This window comes from Nesoenas mayeri (assembly GCF_963082525.1).
Source record: "Nesoenas mayeri genome assembly, chromosome: 15".
Taxonomy (NCBI): domain Eukaryota; kingdom Metazoa; phylum Chordata; class Aves; order Columbiformes; family Columbidae; genus Nesoenas; species Nesoenas mayeri.
In genome coordinates this window covers 15,978,876-15,999,151 of record NC_137559.1, presented here as the reverse complement: position 1 = coordinate 15,999,151, position 20,276 = coordinate 15,978,876, and the positions used below count along the sequence as shown (strand labels likewise).

General features: G+C 48.0%; 1 protein-coding gene across 1 annotated transcript in view; it reads left to right on the top strand.

Moving 5' to 3' along the window:
* Positions 1–10,701: 10,701 nt before the first annotated feature.
* Positions 10,702–20,276, top strand: part of LOC308046266 (E3 ubiquitin-protein ligase RBBP6-like) — a gene marked incomplete at both ends in the record, with an annotated part of 33,230 nt that continues 23,655 nt past the window's right edge. The window contains 9 exons of the mRNA XM_080353995.1: positions 10,702–10,873; positions 12,324–12,423; positions 12,848–12,851; positions 16,021–16,109; positions 16,220–16,316; positions 17,116–17,255; positions 17,917–18,098; positions 18,772–18,875; positions 19,306–19,380. Coding sequence (XP_080210121.1) covers positions 10,702–10,873; positions 12,324–12,423; positions 12,848–12,851; positions 16,021–16,109; positions 16,220–16,316; positions 17,116–17,255; positions 17,917–18,098; positions 18,772–18,875; positions 19,306–19,380 — 963 coding nt within the window. The remainder of the gene's footprint in view (positions 10,874–12,323; positions 12,424–12,847; positions 12,852–16,020; positions 16,110–16,219; positions 16,317–17,115; positions 17,256–17,916; positions 18,099–18,771; positions 18,876–19,305; positions 19,381–20,276) is intronic.

Genomic DNA, 20,276 nt, shown 5'->3' with positions numbered 1-20,276 from the left:
TTATATATATGTAACATTTCTATAATAAATACGTAAATGTTTTTCCACTAATTTTTGTCTGGAGTTAATATAGTTTGATATTTGATCTTTATATCATGTTTCATCTTTATATATTATTTAATGTTTCTATAGAAGTATGTAAACTTTTTTCCACCAGTTTTTGATCTGGAGTTAATAGATATTAATATTTGAGCTTTAGATAATACATCATCTTTATTTAATATTTATATAATAAATATGCAAATGTTTTTCCACCAGTTCTTGTCTGGAGTTAGCATATTTTAATGTTTGATCTTTATATCATGTTAGAGCTTTGTATAATATTTAATGTTTCTCTAATAAATAGATAAACTCTCTACCACTAATTTGTGTCTGGAGTTAATGTATTTAAATATTTGATCTTTATGTAACATTTACTCTCTATGTAACCTTTAATGTTTCAATAATGAATATGTCGACCTTTCCCACTCATCAGTGTCTGCGTTAATCTCTTTCCCTCTCTGAGACTCTGTGAGAGTTTCCACCTTTTCCCCATTATCTCCATCACGGCATTTTTGCTCCTGGCAAAAAGCCGACCCCGAATTTAAGCTGCCTCTTGTTTCTGGTTGTACTGAAACTACCCAGGGAGACAGCACACAGCAACACAACCTGAATCCATTTCTCTCATAAACACAACCTATTTGCGCACCAGGATTTCCACATTGAATACTGAGGGTACAACAGCGCTTCTCCTGTCGTAACAGCACAGAGAGAGCTGTCAGGTGATGGTGACAGCCTTAGAAACGGTGATGTGCACCAACCCCGCCTGTGACCTTGGTGTGAGCAGCTCGACTTGCTGCTCCCCCTGGGGAAACTGCTCCTGGCTCCGGGTCTGTCACCCCTCACTGCGGGGTCTCCACCAGCCGGGGCTCCGGGGGCTTCGCTCTCGTGCTCCACAGCAGAGGACAAACCCCACACTAAAAGGAGAACACCATAACTCCTGAAGCAGCTGAGCGAACGTCCCTGTTAAGCTCTGCTGACAGCGTCTCGTTCTCCAGAGCTACAGCCTCACGCGTGACCCCACACGAGGCGGCTCCGCGTTGGGGCTGCGGGTGCAACACCCGCCAGAGGCTGCGCAGGGACGGCCCTGCCCGAGCGGAGCCACGAGCCGCTGCACAGGACAGGGGAGCAGAGCAGAACAGCGCAGACGGGTTTGCACTGGCTCCTGCCTTTCCAAAACACAGTCAGTTCTGAGCAGGGCAAGCCCGGACAACACCAGCCCAGGAGCTGGAAGCGCAGACAGAGAACCAGCACCTGTCAGAGCTGTGGAACCGCTGGGCAGCCACCGGGTCTTGCAGACGGAAATAAATAGATCACTGCACCTACACACACACGTACAGGTGGAAGAACGGTCGGCTCGACTGAGGCCATGAAATGGACACATTCATCTAATTCATTACATTTTAATCCTTAATTTTTTTCCCTCCCGCCCCTGAAACCGTCAAACCCCTTGTACTATTAATAACTCGCTTCCTAAGTCAACAAAAAAAACCCCACACACCCCAAAACAAAACAAACGAACAAACAAAAGCCAAAACCCCACCCGTGGCGTCAAGTAGTTTTTAATAAATTGCTACTGCCCTACTTAGGGAAATCAAAGTCAAACGCAACTCCGCGGCGTGTCTGTCCCTTCCCTCTCCAGCCCCAGCGGGGAGAACCGTGAGGAACACCAGGGCCGTTTCATGGAGAAACTGCTCCCGTGGGATCACGACAGGTCAGGAGAGGAAGGGCTGGGAAACCAGAGCTGTGCTGACACACGCGCTGCTCCTGCCACACTGACACCGGCACCGCGCTGGCCGCTCCCGCTCCGCACACGTCCTGCTTCTGAAGGCCACGCCGAGCGCCTTGCCGCCGTCTGGAGCATCGCCGAGCTCCACCGCGCTTCACACGGCTCCGGGTTGCCGCTCGGAAAGCCAGAGCTGAGGAGGGAAGGAGAGGAGCTGTCAGAGAGCGATGCCCCCGTGGCACAGCCGCTCGCCACACTCACCACGCGGCGTGGACGCTGCCCGTGCAGATCGGGCAAGTTTTGCGACTTGCAGAGGGGAAGCCAGCGATAGTTTTCTATCAACACATATGATATACACTACACAAATCTACGAACCAGATCTTAATCATTCAGCAAGACCGAGCTCACGTGAACCCGAGTAATGAAGACATCCGACCTACTTACACCGGGTGCTTGTTGTCCATGACTGGCAGAAATTCCTCTACCCGCAGCATCCTGCCGAAAGGCTCCGCTCCAATGAGCTTCTGAGCCCCCTGGAAGGAGATCGCGTAGCCCAGGGTCCAGAACGAGTAATGAGCTTCCACCAGGTTCATGACGTTGGGAACTGCTTTCTCAGGCTCCTGCACCTGCATCCTTTTCCGGCCAATGTCGCTTAAAGGAGGAAAAGACCACAGAAATTGGAACCGAAATGAGCATCTGCAGCAGTTAGGAGCACACAACTGTCCATGTCAGGCAGAGAAGGACAAAGGGCAGATCCAAGAAGCAATCCCTGACCAGGCTCACACATTTCTACCCTGTACCACTCTCAGACATCCAAATCTTACCCCAGCGGGCGGTACAGATGCGAAAGACTTGGTAAGGCAGCTGAGATGACACAGTCCGAGCCTCAGCGCTGAGCTGTGGCAGTTCCTCTGTCACAGCAGCGTCTCCAGATGACCAACACTGCCCACAAAGCGCACCAGCGGTACCCAGCACAGCTGGGGCACCCCAGCACCAGCCTGGCCCAGGACCAGATCCGTCCTGACGGGAAGAGCCGCCGAGAAGCCTCTGCCACCTTCCCCTGCGCTCCAACGTCACCCTCCATCTCTGCTGCTCATGTCCCCTGCGTGCCCAGAGCTTCCCGAGGGCCAGTGACTTACATCAGCTCCCAGTCTAGCTGGGCTTGTTCAGTGTCATCCATCAGCTTCATGAGCTTCCTCTTGAACTGGTGCTCAAAGCGGACACCGTCCTCAATAACAAGCATCTTCTCCAGTTCCCTGTTCACCACCTGAAACAAGAGGGTTCAGAAGTGATCACAGTGGCCCCGAAATGGCTGGGGATCATCCTGATTTGGCCCTGCCCTCTGGACCACGCAGGTAGGGAGGCTGGAGAACCAGCCCCAGATTCACAGCTCAGCTGGGACGAGCTGCCCAAAAATATCCCGTGGCTGAGCATCTGCAACCTAGAAAAACCCTCCATGTGACGTTGCAGCACCTAGACCCCGTGAGCTACCATTTAGCATGACCATCTCCTTCTTTGACAACAAAGCTGCTGTTCAGAAAGGCCTGTTTCTGGTGGGAAAAAAGGTGTTTCTGGAATCTAGAGGATGATCCAGCATCTCCAAAGTCTGGCCCTGACAACTTAAAGAACACACATGCAAAGGCATCCTGCAAGTGGGTTCCCAAGTTACCATCTGACCATTGGTGATGCAGAAGTCTCAAGCCCCAAATCACCACCTGCTTTCTCAGGGCTGAAGTCCCTGCTGCTGGCTGAAAGGTACCTGGATCGTCCAACCATCACGGTCCCATGTGGGCAGCCGCTGCCTTTGCCCCGTCTTCTCTAAGCACCAAATTGTTCTCCCGGCCTCCACATCCCACCTTGCTCGAAATAAACCCTCCCGTTGCTGTCGGGCTGTGTAACTCCAGCACCTCCAACCAGCACAGCCCAGATCCTCTCAGGTGTCACTCCCCAGGTGACCAGGACAGGTGGAAGCTACAGCTGTTACCACCCAAACAATATCTCTTAGCTCACGCAACAGAGATCCCTGCTGCTAAATTTATTTACGATATACCAGCTCAAAAAAAGCAATCAGCAGAGCCACTGGAACTTGCTTCAGCACACATGAAGAACCAGGGAGATAAAACAGGAGTTTATTTAACACCATTTGTTCTTCAAAACCTTCCTGCCTTTCTCCTAAGCAAACCCACTCCAAACAGGCTATCGGATGGTCTGCAAAAGCAGTCGTGAAAACATTCTGATAAAAATCACTCGGCAAACGCAAAGCAGAGCTGAGAAAGCTGAGCAACGTGTTCAAGAGAACCCCTGTACGCGATCCCCTACAAACCAAGGAAAACCGTTCCACCCTACACTGCCAGAAACCGGTATTATATTGGTCCTGGGACTGTCCGTGTGCCTTCCCACTGCTCCTGCCCCCAGCAGCCTCCCCAGGGCCCCGCACCCCCTCACCTCCTCCCAGATGTAGCAGAGGCTGAGGACGCAGCCGATCTCTCCCCGGGTGAGGGCCGCGAGGAGGTCGGGTCCCGCTAACCCGGCAGCACGTGGATGCTGAGAGCTTTGAGCTGACTCGCGTTCAGCGCTCTGACAAAGAGAGAACACCGACCAGCTTTTAAATAGAAAGTAAATTCAAGCCGGACACAGGCGCAACGGGGGAAGTGCTGCTGATGTTACAGATGAGCCGTAACTCATGAAATTCCCGCACTTGTTTTGCTCAAAAACTGGGAGAAAAATTAACTTACTGATTTACATTCTAAATCAAGCTTAGAAATGATATCCCTAACTCTGCCAACGACTTCTTGTGGGACCATCAATATGTCAGGAGCTTGGCCTCAAATATTTTCCTAAGAGGTCCTGATGGGTGCCCAAGTCTCCGAGACCACCAGATGGCATGTGGGCTCCCACTTCCCTTTCTGCAAGAGCCAGACCAAAAGTTTCTGCCTTGATTTCTCATGATAAAAACATCTCAACACGCCTTAAAGTGAAGGCTGGGTCAGGGTTAATACTGGAGCCCAACAGCTTTGTAGCACGAGGACGGACAAACCTCTCAGGAGATGATTGCTCTCACACACTTTTGCTGCTTTCTAAGTGTGTGCAAGTATTATAGTTCACAGAAAGGAGTATGATTTTAACCTGATTTTCATGTTAGGCTGGATCTTAGGAACAATTTCTTCCCCAGTGGGCTGTGGGGCATTGGAACAGGCTGCCCAGGGCCGTGCTGGAGTCACCATCCCTGGAGGGCTGGACAGACGGACATGAGGTTCTCAGGACATGGGCAGTGCTGGGGTGGGTTGTGGTTGGGGGACCTGGGGCAGGAGGCTGAACAGGGCTGTACAAACCCTGGGGTCAGGGCCAGGACCCGTCCCGGAGCACGTGGGTGGGTCCGGTGTCCAGCCAGGGTCACCCAGCACAACCCCCGGGCCCCGTCCCCTCCAGCTCTTCCCGCTCCGTCCTGTGCCGGCTCCTCACCGGGATTTTCCTTCCTCCACCCCAGGCCCAGCTCCCCCTGTTGTTAAGGGAGTGGAGCATCTCCCGTGTGAGGAAAGGCTGAGGGAGCTGGGGCTCTGGAGCTGGACAAGAGGACACTGAGGGGGGACTCATTCATGGGGATCAGTATGGAAAGGGGCAGTGTCAGGAGGATGGAGCCAGGCTCTGCTGGTGACACCAGTGACAGGACAAGGGGCAATGGGTGCAAACTGGAACACAGGAGGTTCCACTGAAGGAGGAGAAGAAACTTGTTGGGGTGAGGGTGTCAGAGCCTGGCCCAGGCTGCCCAGGGGGTTGTGGAGTCTCCTTCTGTGCAGACATTCCAACCCGCCTGGACACCTTCCTGTGTAACCTCATCTGGGTGTTCCTGCTCCATGGGGGATTGCACTGGATGGGCTTTCCCGGTCCCTCCAAGCCCTGACACTCCGGGGTTCTCCTCGTCCCTCTGTCCCTCTCCCGCCACCCCTCACCCTGCCCCGCCGCTCCCTCCCGCTCTGTCCCGCTCGGCTCCTGCTCGTCCCGGCTCCCCGGGGCTCTGGGAGCGGGGCAGCCCCGGGCAGGGCCATGAGGGGCCGGGCCGGTGTCCCCGCAGGGTCAGACAGCAGAGGGGCGCCCCGGGCCGTGCTGGCAGCTCCAGTCCCGGGCACGGGGCTGCCGGCGCCATTTTCTGCTGGACACGCAGTTTGTGCTGCAGCCGCTCCCGGGTGAGGAGGGGCCGGGCCCAGCCGTGGGGGTCACAGGCAGCGGCACCCGAGCCCAGAGCTCCGGAGCCGCCCCAGCCCACCCCCTGCAGCTGTCCCGGCCCAGCACGGCCCTGCCCGGTCCCACGGCCACAGCGCGGCCTGTCCCGGCAGCAGAGCCGGGCTGGGGCTGCTCCAGCCGCCGTTCCCGCAGGTGCCGGACACCCGTGTGTTCTCTCAGGTGCAGGACGGGCAAGCGACTGGAGCTACAGAAAAGGGAGGGAGCAAAGGAAAGGACAGACCAGCAGGTGGAGCAGTGCCCCAACAGGAACATTTGCCTGGCAGTGCAGAGTCAGAGCTGCAGTGAGTCCCGGACCCTGGGGCCGTGTCGCCCCTCCTGTGCCTCTCACTACTTACCCGCCCCTTCCCCCCCGGCCTTTCCCTCTGTGTATTTTTTCATTCCCTGTTCCTCTCTTCCTCTCCATGATTGTGCTCTGCTGGCTGTCCCTCCTTTCTCTTTTCTCCAAGTCCCTGTCTCTCTTTGTCATCCGACCTTTTGTCGTTGCCCCGATTTCCTGCTCCCTGTGCCTCTTTTTTTCTGTCTCTCTCTGTCCTTCAGCCCATCGCAGCTTTTTCCTTCTCTGTCTCTTTGTCCTGATCTACAGCCCTCTCTGTTTATCACAGTCTGTCTGGCCTGTTCCTCGTTCTTTGTCACTCTCTGCCTGGTACGTCTCTCTCCCTGTGCTTTACTTCCCTCCCTTCCTTCCTTCCTTCCTTCCTTCCTTCCTTCCTTCCTTCCTTCCTTCCTTCCTTCCTCCCTCCCTCCCTCCCTCCCTCCCTCCCTCCCTCCCTTCCTCCCTCCCTCCCTCCCTTCCTCCCTCCCTCCCTCCCTTCCTCCCTTCCTCCCTCCCTTCCTCCCTTCCTTCCTTCCTTCCTTCCTTCCTTCCTTCCTTCTTTCCGTCCTTCTCTCCTCTTCACTCTCACTGTGGTTTTACGTTCTGCGTCCCACCATCCCTGTTCTTCTTCCTGTTCGTCTCCTCTCTCCCTGTCCCTCAAAGCTGCTCCCTGACTGGTTTGCCCACCTCTTCCTCCTGACACTTCTCTCTCTGTCTCCATCCCTCTGTTCTGCTCACCTTCCCTGCTTTTCTTTCTCATTGTTGTTATTCTTGTCTGTCACTCTGTCCTGTTCCCTGCCCCGTCATTTCTTGCTATATCCTTCTGTCCTGCACCCCGCCCCTATGCCCACCTCTCTTCTTTTTACTCCTCCTCTGCCTCGCTGCCCACCCCAGGCTTTTTTCCCATCTTGTTCCTGGTCTCAACTGTTATTTTTCTTTCTCTCTCCTGCTCCCTCTCACTCTTTCTGCATCTCTTCCTCTTTCCTTGCTGCTTCTTTCTCCATGGCCAGATCCTTGCTTGCCTCTTGCTTTCTGTCCTTTTTTTCTTTTCTGTCTTTCTGTCCTCTTATAGGTCTGATCCTTTCTCACTGTACCCCCTGCCCAGCTGCTGCCCCTTCTTTCCTCTCTCTCTCGCTCTGGTTTTCCTTTCTCCATCTCTGTCCCCCTGCCCACCACAGTTGTGTTTTATCCTTCAGTTCTGTCCTGCCCACTGTTCTTTGCTCTTCCTCTGTCACTCTGTCCTGCTCCCTGTGTCTTTTTTTGAACTCCTCCATCTCAGTCCTGCAGCCCATGACTGTTCTTCTCTTCTTCCATCCCTTGGTCCTGCTTCCTGCCCATCTTTGTTTCTTCTTCCATTTGTGCTGCTGCCCATCTCTTTTTCCCTTCTTGCTCCAGCTCTGCTGCTCCCTGCCCCTCTCATTCCCTCTCTGTTTCTCTGTCCTTCTCCCTGTCTCTCCCCATCCTTCCTACTCTTCTCTCTGCTCCCACTCAGTTTTTCCGCTCTCTCTGTCACTCTGTCCTGCTCCCTGTCACTGTCATTTCTCTCATCTTTGTTCTGCAGCCCAGTGCTGGGTTTTTGCTCGTCTCTGTCCTGCTGCCCAGCCCAGGCTTTTCTGCCTCCACCTGTGTCCTGCTCCCTGTCTCTTGTTGTTTCCTCTTTCCCTTTGTCCTGCCTACCTGACCCTTTTTCTCGTTCTCTGTCACCCTGTCCTTCTCCCTTTGTGTTTCTCTGACAATGTGTGTCCTGCTCCTTTTCCTTGTCTTTCTCTCTTCCGTGTCCTTCTTCCTCTATTGTACTTTTCTATCTATCCCTGTGTTCCTACTGGTTATTCACCTCCTCTGCTGTACTTTGGACTGTGGCTATCGTCGAGTTATGGAATTAATATGTACAATCCATATTCCACCACAGGCTTATAAGCAAGGCTACAAAATTAAAATCTTTGCTTCCAAATCACTATTAACAGGAGAAACAAACTGACGCAAATAGCAAAAATAACTGTCCCCTAGATATAGAGGACCGAAAACCCAAAAGGCATTTGAAGATCTAAACCAAGAAGTCGTGGAAGCTCCCTTGTTAGCCCTGATAGACTGTAACAAACCCTTTCTATTATATTCACATGAACAGGAAGGAATAGCCAGTTAGCCCAGAAATGTCTGCGAGCCAGGGCATATTACTCAGCAGCGCTAGACCTCATAACTCAAGGCCTGATCTCATGCACTAGGGCAGTGGCAGCAGCAACTGTGATGATTGAGAAAGCAAGAAATATTGTCCTGGGCACCTCCTAATGCCAGTGGTTCACTCCTCAGTTTTCATTGCTCCTCTCCAGAGTTCAAGCAACTGTGAACGTGCTACTCTTGGGCAGCACATAGGTTTATGGCGATAAACGCAAATGGTCATTGGCTTCTTGGACTGAACTTTCTATACATGCCACAAGATGCACTCAGACCCCCTGAGATGTCCCCTCCCTTTGGTGGCCCAGTGGCACGGGCAGCAGAGCCCTGCGAGGGCGAGAATCACGGACTCCACACAATCCAATGTGAACTCCAGAGAAGCCGTTTATTGCTTGTTACAATTCTCCTTAAGTATCTTTTTGACCTGTCCCCGCACTTACAGACTGCATGTAACTGGACAGGAGCTGCTGTTCACGCGCCGCAAACTCTCGAGTGACTGGATGTTACAAATCTGCAGGAGCTCTAGTGCTAAGCAAAAAGTATCTACAAAATTGGTGACTTGCTGACTGCTCTTCACTTGCTAAAGGCTGCACGAGGTCACGTAAGACACGGAGGCGGTTTTGCTCCCTTCTGGGTCACATAGGCCTCACAGGCCTGTTCAGTTCAGTTCCATATAATGTCCGTTCTATTCAAGAAAATGCCTCAAATCTCCCACAGAGCCCCACACGGCAAAGCCCAACACATCTCCCCCAGGCTGTCCTGCCCTGGCTGGTGCTGACAGGAGGGGAGACCGGGTGGTGACAGGCCTGGGGGGTGACAGGAGGGACATGGAGCAGTGAGAGGCCTGGGGGGTGACAGGAGGGACATGGAGCAGTGAGGCATTTGACACAGTCTCCCACAGCGTCCTCACAGCTAAACTGGGGGAGCGCGGTCTGGATGATCGGGTAGTGAGGTGACTGTGAACTGGCTGAAGGGAAGAAGCCAGAGAGTCGTGGTCAATGGGGCAGAGTCCAGTTGGGGCCTGTATCCAGTGCAGTGCCTCAGGGGGCAGTGCTGGGGCCGGTGTTATTCAATATATTCATCAATGATTTGGACGAGGGAATAGAGTGACAGTCAGCAAGTTTGCTGATGACACCGAGCTGGGAGGAGTGGGTGACACTGGAAGCTGTGCTGCCATCAGAGACCTGGACAGGCTGGAGAGTTGGGCAGGGAAACATTTATTGAAATAGAACAAGGGCAAGTGTAGTAGAGTCTTGAATCTGGGCAGGAACAACCCCAGGTTCCAGTATAAGTTGGGAAACAACCTGTTGGAGAGCAGTGTAGGGGAAAGGGACCTGGGGGTCCTGGGGACAGCAGGGTGACCATGAGCCATCACTGTGCCCTTGTGGCCAGGAAGCCAATGGTACCTGGGGTGGGTTAGAAGGGGGTGGTCAGTAGGTCAGAGAGGTTCTCCTGCCCCTCTGCTCTGCCCTGGGGAGACCACACCTGGAATCTTGTGTCCAGTTGTGGCCCCTCAGTTCCAGCAGGACAGGGAACTGCTGCAGAGAGTCCAGCGCAGCCACCAAGATGCTGCAGGGAGTGGAGCATCTCCCGTGTGAGGAAAGGCTGAGGGAGCTGGGGCTCTTTAGCTTGGAGAAGAGGGGTGACCTTATTGATGTTGACAAATATATAAAGGGCGAGTGTCAGGAGGATGGAGCCAGGCTCTTCTCGGTGACAACCAATGATAGGCCAAGAGGCAATGGGTTCAAACTGGAACTCAGGAGGTCCCTTCCAATCCCTAATATTCTGTGATTCTGTGTGATTCTGTGAGACTCCTGGGGGGTGACAGAACATGGCCCTTTTGTCACAGCACACCGGGCTGTGGAATGCGCAGGGGGTGCGCGGTGCCATTGTGACTGCAGGTGAGGCGCTGCTGGTGACCCCTGCAGTTGGTGTCCTGGGCAACCCCCAAACAGAACCCTGAGACAGGGGCGCCTGAGCCGGGCCTGGGAGCGCTGTGGGACAGAGAGGGAGCAGAGACCGAGCCGAGGCTGCAGGAGCCGTTCCCTCCTGTGCGCCTGCCCGGGCTGTGAGCTCGGGCTCAGCCCGCAGCGCTCGCCCCAAAGCCCTCGGTGGACCTTCCTGCTGTCGCCGTGGGGGCAAACCCAGCGTGGGGGCCAGGGCGCTGTTTGCCACAGTAGATGCTGTCGCGGAGCAGCAGCACCCGGCCATGGGCACATCACGTGTCTACTACAAGTTCTCAGCCGCTCTGGACTATGAAGTAGTCACCTTCAACGGCCTCCATATCTCCCTGCGCGAGCTCAAGTTCAAGATCAGGGCCCGCAAGAAGTTGAAGGCGACCAAGTGTGACCTGCTGGTCACCAACGCACAGACCAAAGAAGGTACTCGGGGGCGGTGGGCACGGGGTGGGCAGCAATAATGTGATGTGGCCAGGGCTGGTCGCTGTGGCTTGTGCTGGGGCCTTGCAGAGCTGCTCTTTTGTAGTTGCTCTTCTGGCAACTGCCTTCTGACCTGTGTTTAGACACACAACTTGGCATGGAAGGATGCGCGGTTGTTGTGTGATGCGTAGTGCTTGCAAAAGTTTTGGTTTCCAGGGATTCTTCCAGGTAAAATGATAATGAAATGTGCGAGGATGTCATATAATAACAAATTTGCCAGATTTCTTTGAAATCTGGTGGAGAAAGCTGAAAGTGATGGAAATAGAACAGATGGCTTGGGTTTGGTGACTTAATTTTGCCTTTGACTTGTTTTAATCCACCGCATTGGAAAACTGGTTTTCTGGCTGTTGCTGAAACCGCTCACCAGCAACATCTGGATCAAGAGTTTCTCTGTGAGTTTAAATCTAAGCAGAGCCTTTAAAGCCATCTTGCACATGAGTGTTCTCTGAATCTAAATTATACTTCGGAATTTCTTGTTAATAGAACTTCTCTTGTACACCAAAGATATTGTCATTCAGATGCACTTGAGCATCCTTTCATCATTCATTTCTACCATTTTTTTCCTGGCACTACGTGTTAACCATGTCAGGACAGTACTGAAGCTTTATGGCAGAATATATATGGTGAATACATGCAAGAAATGTTCTTAGAAAAGTCATAAAAACTTTTAAATCTTAGATACGGTGCTTGATTCTCAGAGATGATAATGGTTTCATGTTACTTAGTATGGTAGTTCAGTCTGGTCACGTGCCATCTTGATATGTTTGAATGTGATTAGAGACTTGGAGGCTTTGGGATGTGACTTCTCAGAAATAAAACAAACTGTAAAGTGTTTTCCTTCCATAAACATTAATCATTTTTTCCCTGTGGTTCTGTGGCACTCTTACAACAATCTTTTCCTTAAAATGAGCACTACTGGTTTGCCTTTTTTCCTCTTCCTGTTTCCTGTATCAAAACTTAAACAGAATAGAATGTTCACTGCAGAACCTGTAGCTTCAGCCTTAGAAGGGTTGGTTGCTGTTTCTCTACAGATACTTAAAATATTTTCAGGAGCGTGTCTGTGAAGAGGAAAGAACCGCATGCATTAGCAGACTCTCCTTTAGTGACGTTTGACACCATTTTGATGCTGATATTCAAACAATTTAAAAAACTGAAAAAGATTTTGCTGCTTGTGTTTGATTATCAAACCTGAAGCTTACTTGAAATGTACCGTTAGTGTGTTGAGATAATAGAAGTGTGATATCACATCTAAAATTTTGCTTTTGTATCTGTAAAGGGATTCTTTGAAGTGCTATGGATTAGTTTTATTTAATATATAACATATTAATATCTATTATAACATATTAATATATATCCTTACTGATGTCTTTTTCTATATTTATGTTGTTTTCAGAATACACAGAAGATAATGCCCTGATTCCAAAGAACTCATCAGTGATTGTTAGAAGAGTCCCTGCTGGAGCAGTTAAAGCCACCAGCAAAACAAATGATGTGTGAGTACCCATGAAGCATTGATTCCTTGTCAGGGGTTCACTGTGTTCACTTTTTGTGTTGATATCAGTTTACAGAGGCATTCAGATTGTATCTTGCTTGCTAAAGCTGCTGTGAATTGTTGTTGGAAGGGGTAGATTTGAATGTATCCATCCCAAAGCGACTCACAGGCTCAGGCCAGCTGGGACAGGAGGTTCCAACTCCAATATGGTAACTTTTAAAATGCTTCTAATGGGTTTTTTCTTGGGTTGATTTTTCTGAGACCCAAGTTGTGTATCCTGATTCCTCTATGTGGAGAGATTCCTTATTATATGTATTTGCTTTTATTGCTTTTCTAGTAAGGACAGGTATGCATTGTAATGTAAACTTCTAATTTGTTCCTGTCTTGGAAAAGTCTGATTCTCACTGTTTGACAATTTCTTGCAGCTGGGTAGGGAGGGATATAGCAGGTGTTCTTATGCCCCAAATCTGTTTGCTTTGCATACCAGCAATAGAGGGAAGACCAAGCGTTGCCAGCTGGCAAACCACCCAAACAAGAAGTTTCATTCATAAATGATTCCTGTTAGTTTCCCAAAGACAGTGTCTGTGTCAGGCAAGAGAAAAAGGGCGATATCTTGAAGTGTGTTGCGTTTTGTGCAAGTACGATGAACGAATAATGAATCGTGTCCAAACTTGAAACTCAGTAAGCACTTTAGCATGTTACCAAAGATTACCAGTTATCTTTCCATGTCTGTTCTTACCTTGAGCTGATATCTGTGCTCCAGGTTTTCATTCTGTATGACAGAGAATCAGGTGTGTTAATCAAAATTAGAGCTATTCAAACGCAATCCTGACTACAGGGTTATTGCTGCCATTTCTGTATTCATACCAGTTCTATATCAGCTACATTAGCATTGTTTGCATAGTCGTGTTTTCCAACCTTTCCACATAAGACAGACACTGTAAAACCACAATTAGTAGATGTTACTGGCTTGTGGTTTTGCCATGTCCTTCTTATGTTGGTTCTCAATAAATAAAGTAGACTGATGAGTTACAGGGTGTCTCGAACAAACAGTGCAGCAGCATCCTGGTACCCATGAAGCATTTGCTGTGCACGTAAACCTTGGGCTTATGAGTTGCAGTGTTTGTGGGCACTAGCTAGTAATTCTGGACACCATAGCGTTGTGCTTATACACATGGCCTTGTTTTGGGGTTAACTGAAACACGTGTGCTTCGTGCTGTCTTGTCATGCATCCTCCATTTCTGCTTGGTGATAATCTGGAGTATTTGTTTGTGCTGGGTCATCCTCAGGTCTGTGGCTGTGAGTGGGATCCTGGGGCTGTTGTAGCAGCGGCAGGAAGCCTGAGCCTTTCTGTTTGTACATGAACTCCCCAGCAGACCTGAACGGCCTCTGCTCATGGGATGGTTGGGTGAATGATTTGTTACCTCTGTCGATGGTTGCGTGTCTGGTTCATGATGAGTAGCATGCAGATACAGCTCAACGAGTCTGTGGAATCTCAGCAGGTTTCCCAATGTAATCAATATTTCCTAAAAGACTGTAGTAATTTTAATGGGATCTTAAATAAAATTCTGGCAATTAAGACCTTTTTTTTTCTTGTCACAGGGTTCCTGAGTCACAGAAAATCCTCCAAAGTGCTTCCAGGTGACATTTCTAGAGCTATTTTTAGTCAACACAGTCTATGTAACATATTCAGTATTTTGGCACTTTCATGGGTAGTATAGTAGATATCTGAACACGGTGCTTGGGCTTCCACAAATACACACTGTTCTGAAGACTGTGCTGCTGATATTTTGTTATTTCTTTGCGATATGACTGATTTATTTCACTAAAGTAAACTGGCACTATGAGGTTTCTATCACTGCTCTTTCTTAGAAACTGAAGTACTGTATCTGGTACCTGTTTGTTATACTTTGGATATACAGATTGGCAACAGTTCCTTTCATATTTTGATGGTTGATTATGTAAAAATACAACACTGTAGTACAGAATTCATATTTCTGATGCTTATATAGCAGAGACAGAATATCTGAGGACTTCCTCTTGCACTGCTGTGTTCTGTATCTGTCAGTCTTAGAGTAAGTTGTGACAAAGCAGATATGGGATTTTGGGTTTGGTTTGGTTTGGTGCTTTTAGTGGCACTGCATGTACTGAGGGAGAACAGTTCATGTATGTGAATACATTTCTACATTCCCTAGACTATCAGAACCTGATGTTCTGATGTTGAGGTTTTATAATCTCTTTCCACTGGCTCATATTGGATACAAGAGCTTTATTTCAAGTTCTGATCTCCTTTATTTCTTCTTCTAGAAGCCAAATGGAGCCAGCAAGTGAAACATCAAAAGCCGTATGTAAAACCACAATTTTTCTACACGCTGCACTGAATTCTAAACAATGTAGCCTTGTTTCAGTTTTCCATACATGGACTTAATATATTTCACAGTAAAACATAGTACATGTTGTGAACACAATGTATTTGATTCAACACAGCAAACAGCACAGTGTGTTTAGCCTGGAGAACAGGAGGCTGAGTGACACCTGATCATTCGCTACAACTGCCTGAAAGGAGGTTGTAGCGTGAAAGGTGTTGGTCTCTTCTCCCAAGTCACAAGGGGTAGGACGAGATGAAATGACTTCACGTTGTGCCAGGGGAGGTTTAGACTGGGTATGAGGAGAAACTTCTCCTCTGAGAGGCTTGTGGGGCATTGGAACAGGGAAGTGGTGAATTGCCATCCCTGGAAGTGTTCAAAAGACGTACAGATGATGTTCTTAGGGACGTGGTTTAGAGGTGGACTTGACAGCGTTGGGTTAATGGTTGGACTCGGTGATCTTAAAGGTCTCTTCCAGCCAAAATGGTTCTGTGACTCTGGTTCTGTGAATACACCAGCATGTTTGTAACACATGAAATAGAACATGAATTCTCTGTTTCCTGTGAGTAGAAAGGAGTGCTATCACCTTTAAGAAATCCGACTTCTGCCTGCAGGCCATAGAACTGCTTTCCAAACAGGCGGGTTTTGAATGTCTCCAGAGTTTTAATCCTTTTTAGCTGAAAATCAACAGCTTCCTTACCCCTGTGACTTTGAAGCAGTTGTGACGTTTGACAAGGGCCACTCTCTGACATATCCTGGAGCACTAAGTTGATCTCGAGCGAGTTTGGTTCTCGTCACTTCTTCTCTCTATCCACACGGGCACTCTCAGGCTGGGGTTTGGACTTTCTTTTGAGCAAATACAAATCTCACTGGATAGGAAATGCCTCTTGCAGTGACACTCAGGGGCTATAGTGCAGACTGTCAGACTACAGTAGAGGTGAACTATTGCTGTGTTCTGATTGTAAAACAACTGTGTTTACTTTTTTGTGAACAGATTGACGACTCTTCTGCACGTATGGCCCAGCTTATTAAGGTATATGTACATTCTTGTCAAATGCTTTTAAAAAAAAGGTATTTGCTTAGTATTTTTAGTATTTTCTTATACTTTGATCTATAGCTGGATAACTCTAGTAGTTGTGCTGCGCTTGACAGGATGGGCTGATCGGTGCTGTCCGGCTGTGTGGGCTTAAGTGTGTTTCTGGTGTGTGTGTCAATAAGGACTTGTTTAACAGGCTGCCAATCTGGCTGAAGCCGACGCTTCCGAAGAAGAGAAAATAAAAGCCATGATGATACAGTCCTGCCAGGCATACAATCCAGTCAAGTGAGTGTTGGTCGTCTGTTCTCTGACGATTAGGGAAAAATTGTAGAGATGGTTTTTTTATCATGAGAGACACATGCATCCCTTTTTCTTTTTTCCCCAAATCCTTTTAGTTTCGTGAAGAAAAACTCGGGCCCGCCTCCACCATCATACACTTGCTTTCGTTGTGGACAGCCTGGCCACTATAGAAGGAACTGCCCAACTAACGGGGTAAGATTGTGTGGGACTTGTGGTGCCACTTAGCTTGTAATTTTTTCACCTTGGCAGGTAGGTAACAAAGGCATGAATACTCATAGTAAAACTGGGGTAAAATACGGCAGTTATATGACATTGTTGCAAAGCCCTTCAAAATTCAAGGATACCTGGAATTATAAATGTAAGATTTTCTAGGTCATGGACATTAAATGTGTCCAAAGATCTTTCTCTGTGAACACTGATGCTTATTTTTATACATTTCAATATTATTGGGCATTTTTGTGGTTTTAAGTGTTTTTAATGGCAGTTCACAGTTTTTAGTATATAGTGTAAAATCAAGATGTTTCTGTTGAACCTGTCTGTTCAATATGGGCATGGTTTAATGACACAGGTCTCTGGTTCGGTGTTCATGTCATTTAATGTTTAGCCACTGAGTGTATGTGTGTGAGGCACCAATTCAGCCTTCATGTGCAGACGGTGAATATGAGTTTCTGCAGTGACTGGTTCGAGCACTGAATTAAGCTCTCGCTCTGAATTGCGCTTTGGTGGAGATGCAGGTTTGTGTCTTTTCTGAGTGGCTGGTGAGCTTAAGGGATATTTCATCCTTAAAGACCCTGAAGTGAAGCCAAAGAATGTCGATTGAGTTCAAGCACGGCTCGAGCCTTTGGGACAGCCTGCCTGCGAGGGTTTAGTCAACCCTTATTCTTGATAACAGGAGAGGATGAGAGACTTTTGCTGCTTCAAGTAATCACTGAAATGTCATTTTGAGTGTGGCACTTCAGACAAGTCATGGCTGTGTTTCTTTTCTTAACAGGACAAAAATTTTCAGCCTGTCCCGAGAATGAAAAGGAGCACAGGAATACCGAGGAGCTTCCTGATGGAAGTGAAAGATCCCACTACCAAGGGTGCTATGCTGACAAACACGGGAAAATATGTAATACCAACTATCAATGCGTAAGTATGGAATTAATCAGACTGACCCAAAAGGGAACAAGAGAAATAACGCCTGAGTGCTTCTTTTCCTTCTGTTTTATATTTTGAAGACTTCTCAAAATATTTATCAGAGAGCTGTTGGGCTGAGGTTTCCTCCCCATCTCATCGGTTCCCAATCTCATGTGCGAAACAGACATGTTCTGTTGCTACAATCTAAGAAAACTGGCTGTTTTAAAATGCACTTGGTAGCACTTCTGGTTTTTCTGTCATGTTTCTCCTTTTGTAGAAGCTGTGACAGAGACTTCTTTCATTTATGAAATGTAATTACTTGGTGACTAATGTGATCCTGAGCCTGCAATTTACATTTACGCTCTGGCAAAGGGAGGTGGGATTCATTTCACCTGATTTCTAGCCAGCAAAAAATGATTTTTCCAGTCTGAGCAGATTTCTTAGTTGATCCAATGAATGAGAGAGTTCTGCAGAAGGAAAACAGGTACCCTATCCCTCTTCTAGACTTGTGGCTATAGAAAAGTCGTTTAAACTAAATGCTTACATTTAGAAGGGTAATGTGGAGCGAGCAGAATTCCACCTACTGTCTTCATTTCATAAAATCCAAAGCTTGGGAAAGTTTTCCTTTAACCGTCTTTAACTTTGTTCGTTTTCCTTCCCCACTCCCCTCCAGGGAAGCTTATGCGAGAGGAAAGAAGGAAAAGCCTCCCTTCCTACCAGCGGAGCCGCCCTCCTCCTCCTCCTCCCGCTCAGATGAGGATCTTGTTCCACCTGAATTGTTATGTCTCATTTGTAAAGATGTCATGACCGATGCAGCTGTTATTCCCTGCTGTGGAAACAGCTTTTGTGACGAATGTGAGTGTTACTCCCATGTTTGTTAATTCAAATCCTCACATCTGATCTTCTGAAAGCATGAATAGGAGATAATGAGATGACTTTGTTACCTGTTCTGTTTAACACTTAAGGATACCTGGAACAGGAAAGGACTCTTCTGGTATAAAGGAAAAAAAAAAAGGCAGAAGGCTTATTTTCCTTTTTTCACATCTATTGAAACCATCTTTCTGTGTGGAAGGACGGGTATGAGAAGAGCACAGAACTGTGCAGGTCATTACAGTGTTGGATACTGAATGCGTTTAGTTTGTCCACAGCCCTTTCTCTGATACAGAATCACGCAGCCAGCTCTGGTGACTTCCTGTGCTCTGCAACAAACAGTCGGCATTTAATCCACATTCCTCACCACAGGAGAGTTGGTTAAAACCTCCAGAACTTGAAGCTGCTCGTGGTTTTTTGAGATATGTTATATTCGTTAACCTTGAGGTTGGTAACTTCTCACTGTACTGGATGGTGGGAAAAAGACTAATTAAAACACCAGGACACAGCCTACTCTAAATCTTCAACTCTTGCAATAGTGAAATATCAAACCTGTATTTGCTGCATACTACACATTTTTTACACTATTCGATATTTATCATACTGTCAATTCAAGACCACATTCAGCCATTAATCATATGTGTCTTATTATTCACAGGTATTAGAACAGCATTGCTAGAATCTGAGGAACACACATGTCCAATGTGTCATCAGACAAACGTTTCTCCTGATAGTTTAGTTGCTAACAAGTTCCTGCGCCAGGTAACATGATGACTTTTACGTAAATGGTTTGGAAGAAAAGTCCTTTTGGAAAAGAAAATATTAATTTACATCTCCTTAAGCAAGGCCACATTGAGAAAGGCTAAATTTGTATCTCAAACACATGATCTGTTGTTAAGAAGCTGACAACTTTTTAGATACACTCTGTCAAATTCAGGTCACGCTTCTGTTCAATACGATCGCCTCACTTTGAGAATCGGTATCAACACTGAAGTTCTTTACAGACACTCCGAGTCACCAGCCATTAATATCAGTGTCTGATGTGATGTGTGTTCATGTATCCATATGTTGATTTATTTTAGGATTGACAGCATTTAGAGGAATACACGGGTAATTTTACTCTCTGGAGGCTTTTGCTCATGTATCTCCTGAATTTTCATAGTACATTTTCTAAATATTTTTGTGCTCCCAGACTGTGAACAACTTCAAAAATGGCACTGGCTACAGTAAACAGATTCAGCAGCAGCAGCAGCTGCCACCACCACCAGTGAGACAACCAGTGACACGCAACCCGCAACCTCTACTCCGGCCCACAATTTCCAAACAGAGGGATCCACTAATTCCTCCATCAGCTTCTGTGTCTTCTCATTCTGCTGCTTTGTCATCGTTTGGCCCTACTCAGGCATCTGGGGCAGCTCAGCTGCCAGGAATCCTGCCTTCTGTCACTGTCCCTGGTGTCCCACCAGCAGTGTCCCTGCCCTTCCCTGGACCTTTTCGGTGAGCACATCTGTAGCTTAACCAAAGTTTTTACATGCAGGTGTAATTTTACAGTGAATGTCAAACCTGCTTGAGCGCATTAATTTCTCTTTAGTGAGTCATACTCAGTTACGGACCGTCTTGGATAATAGACATTGAAACACTATAAACTTGAAGTATTGACAAACATGACAGTCGAAGTTTGCGATCCAGTGAAGTCACATAAAAACACATGAAAAATCTGCACTGTTGTTTAGGGCTTATATCCCTTCACCTTTACACCTGGAATGCAGACAGGCGCTCTGCCCAGAAGCCGGTCAGGCTCAGCTGTACCACTGAATGTGCAAGATCACAATCCAAAAGAACCTCTAGGGCAGGCTCTGAATCAGCACATCAGCATTTTGTAATAGAATTTGAGTTCTTGCATGTTCCAAAGCTGAGATTCAGCAAGTGGGTTATACCTACTCTCGGCCTTCCATGTGCAGCAAGCTTAATAAAACGTTTCTGCAGTGAGCTTTCTCTTTAACTCCCACTAATCCAGACAGACCCCTGCTCAGCGCTTCATTTGGAATCAACCAAATTCACATTTGTAAATGTGGTGCTGAACCTTTTTCCTTTTACAATAGTCACCATTTCTTACCTTAGACTTGATATTTCAAGCAGCACTTCAGAACTCTGTTTGAATGA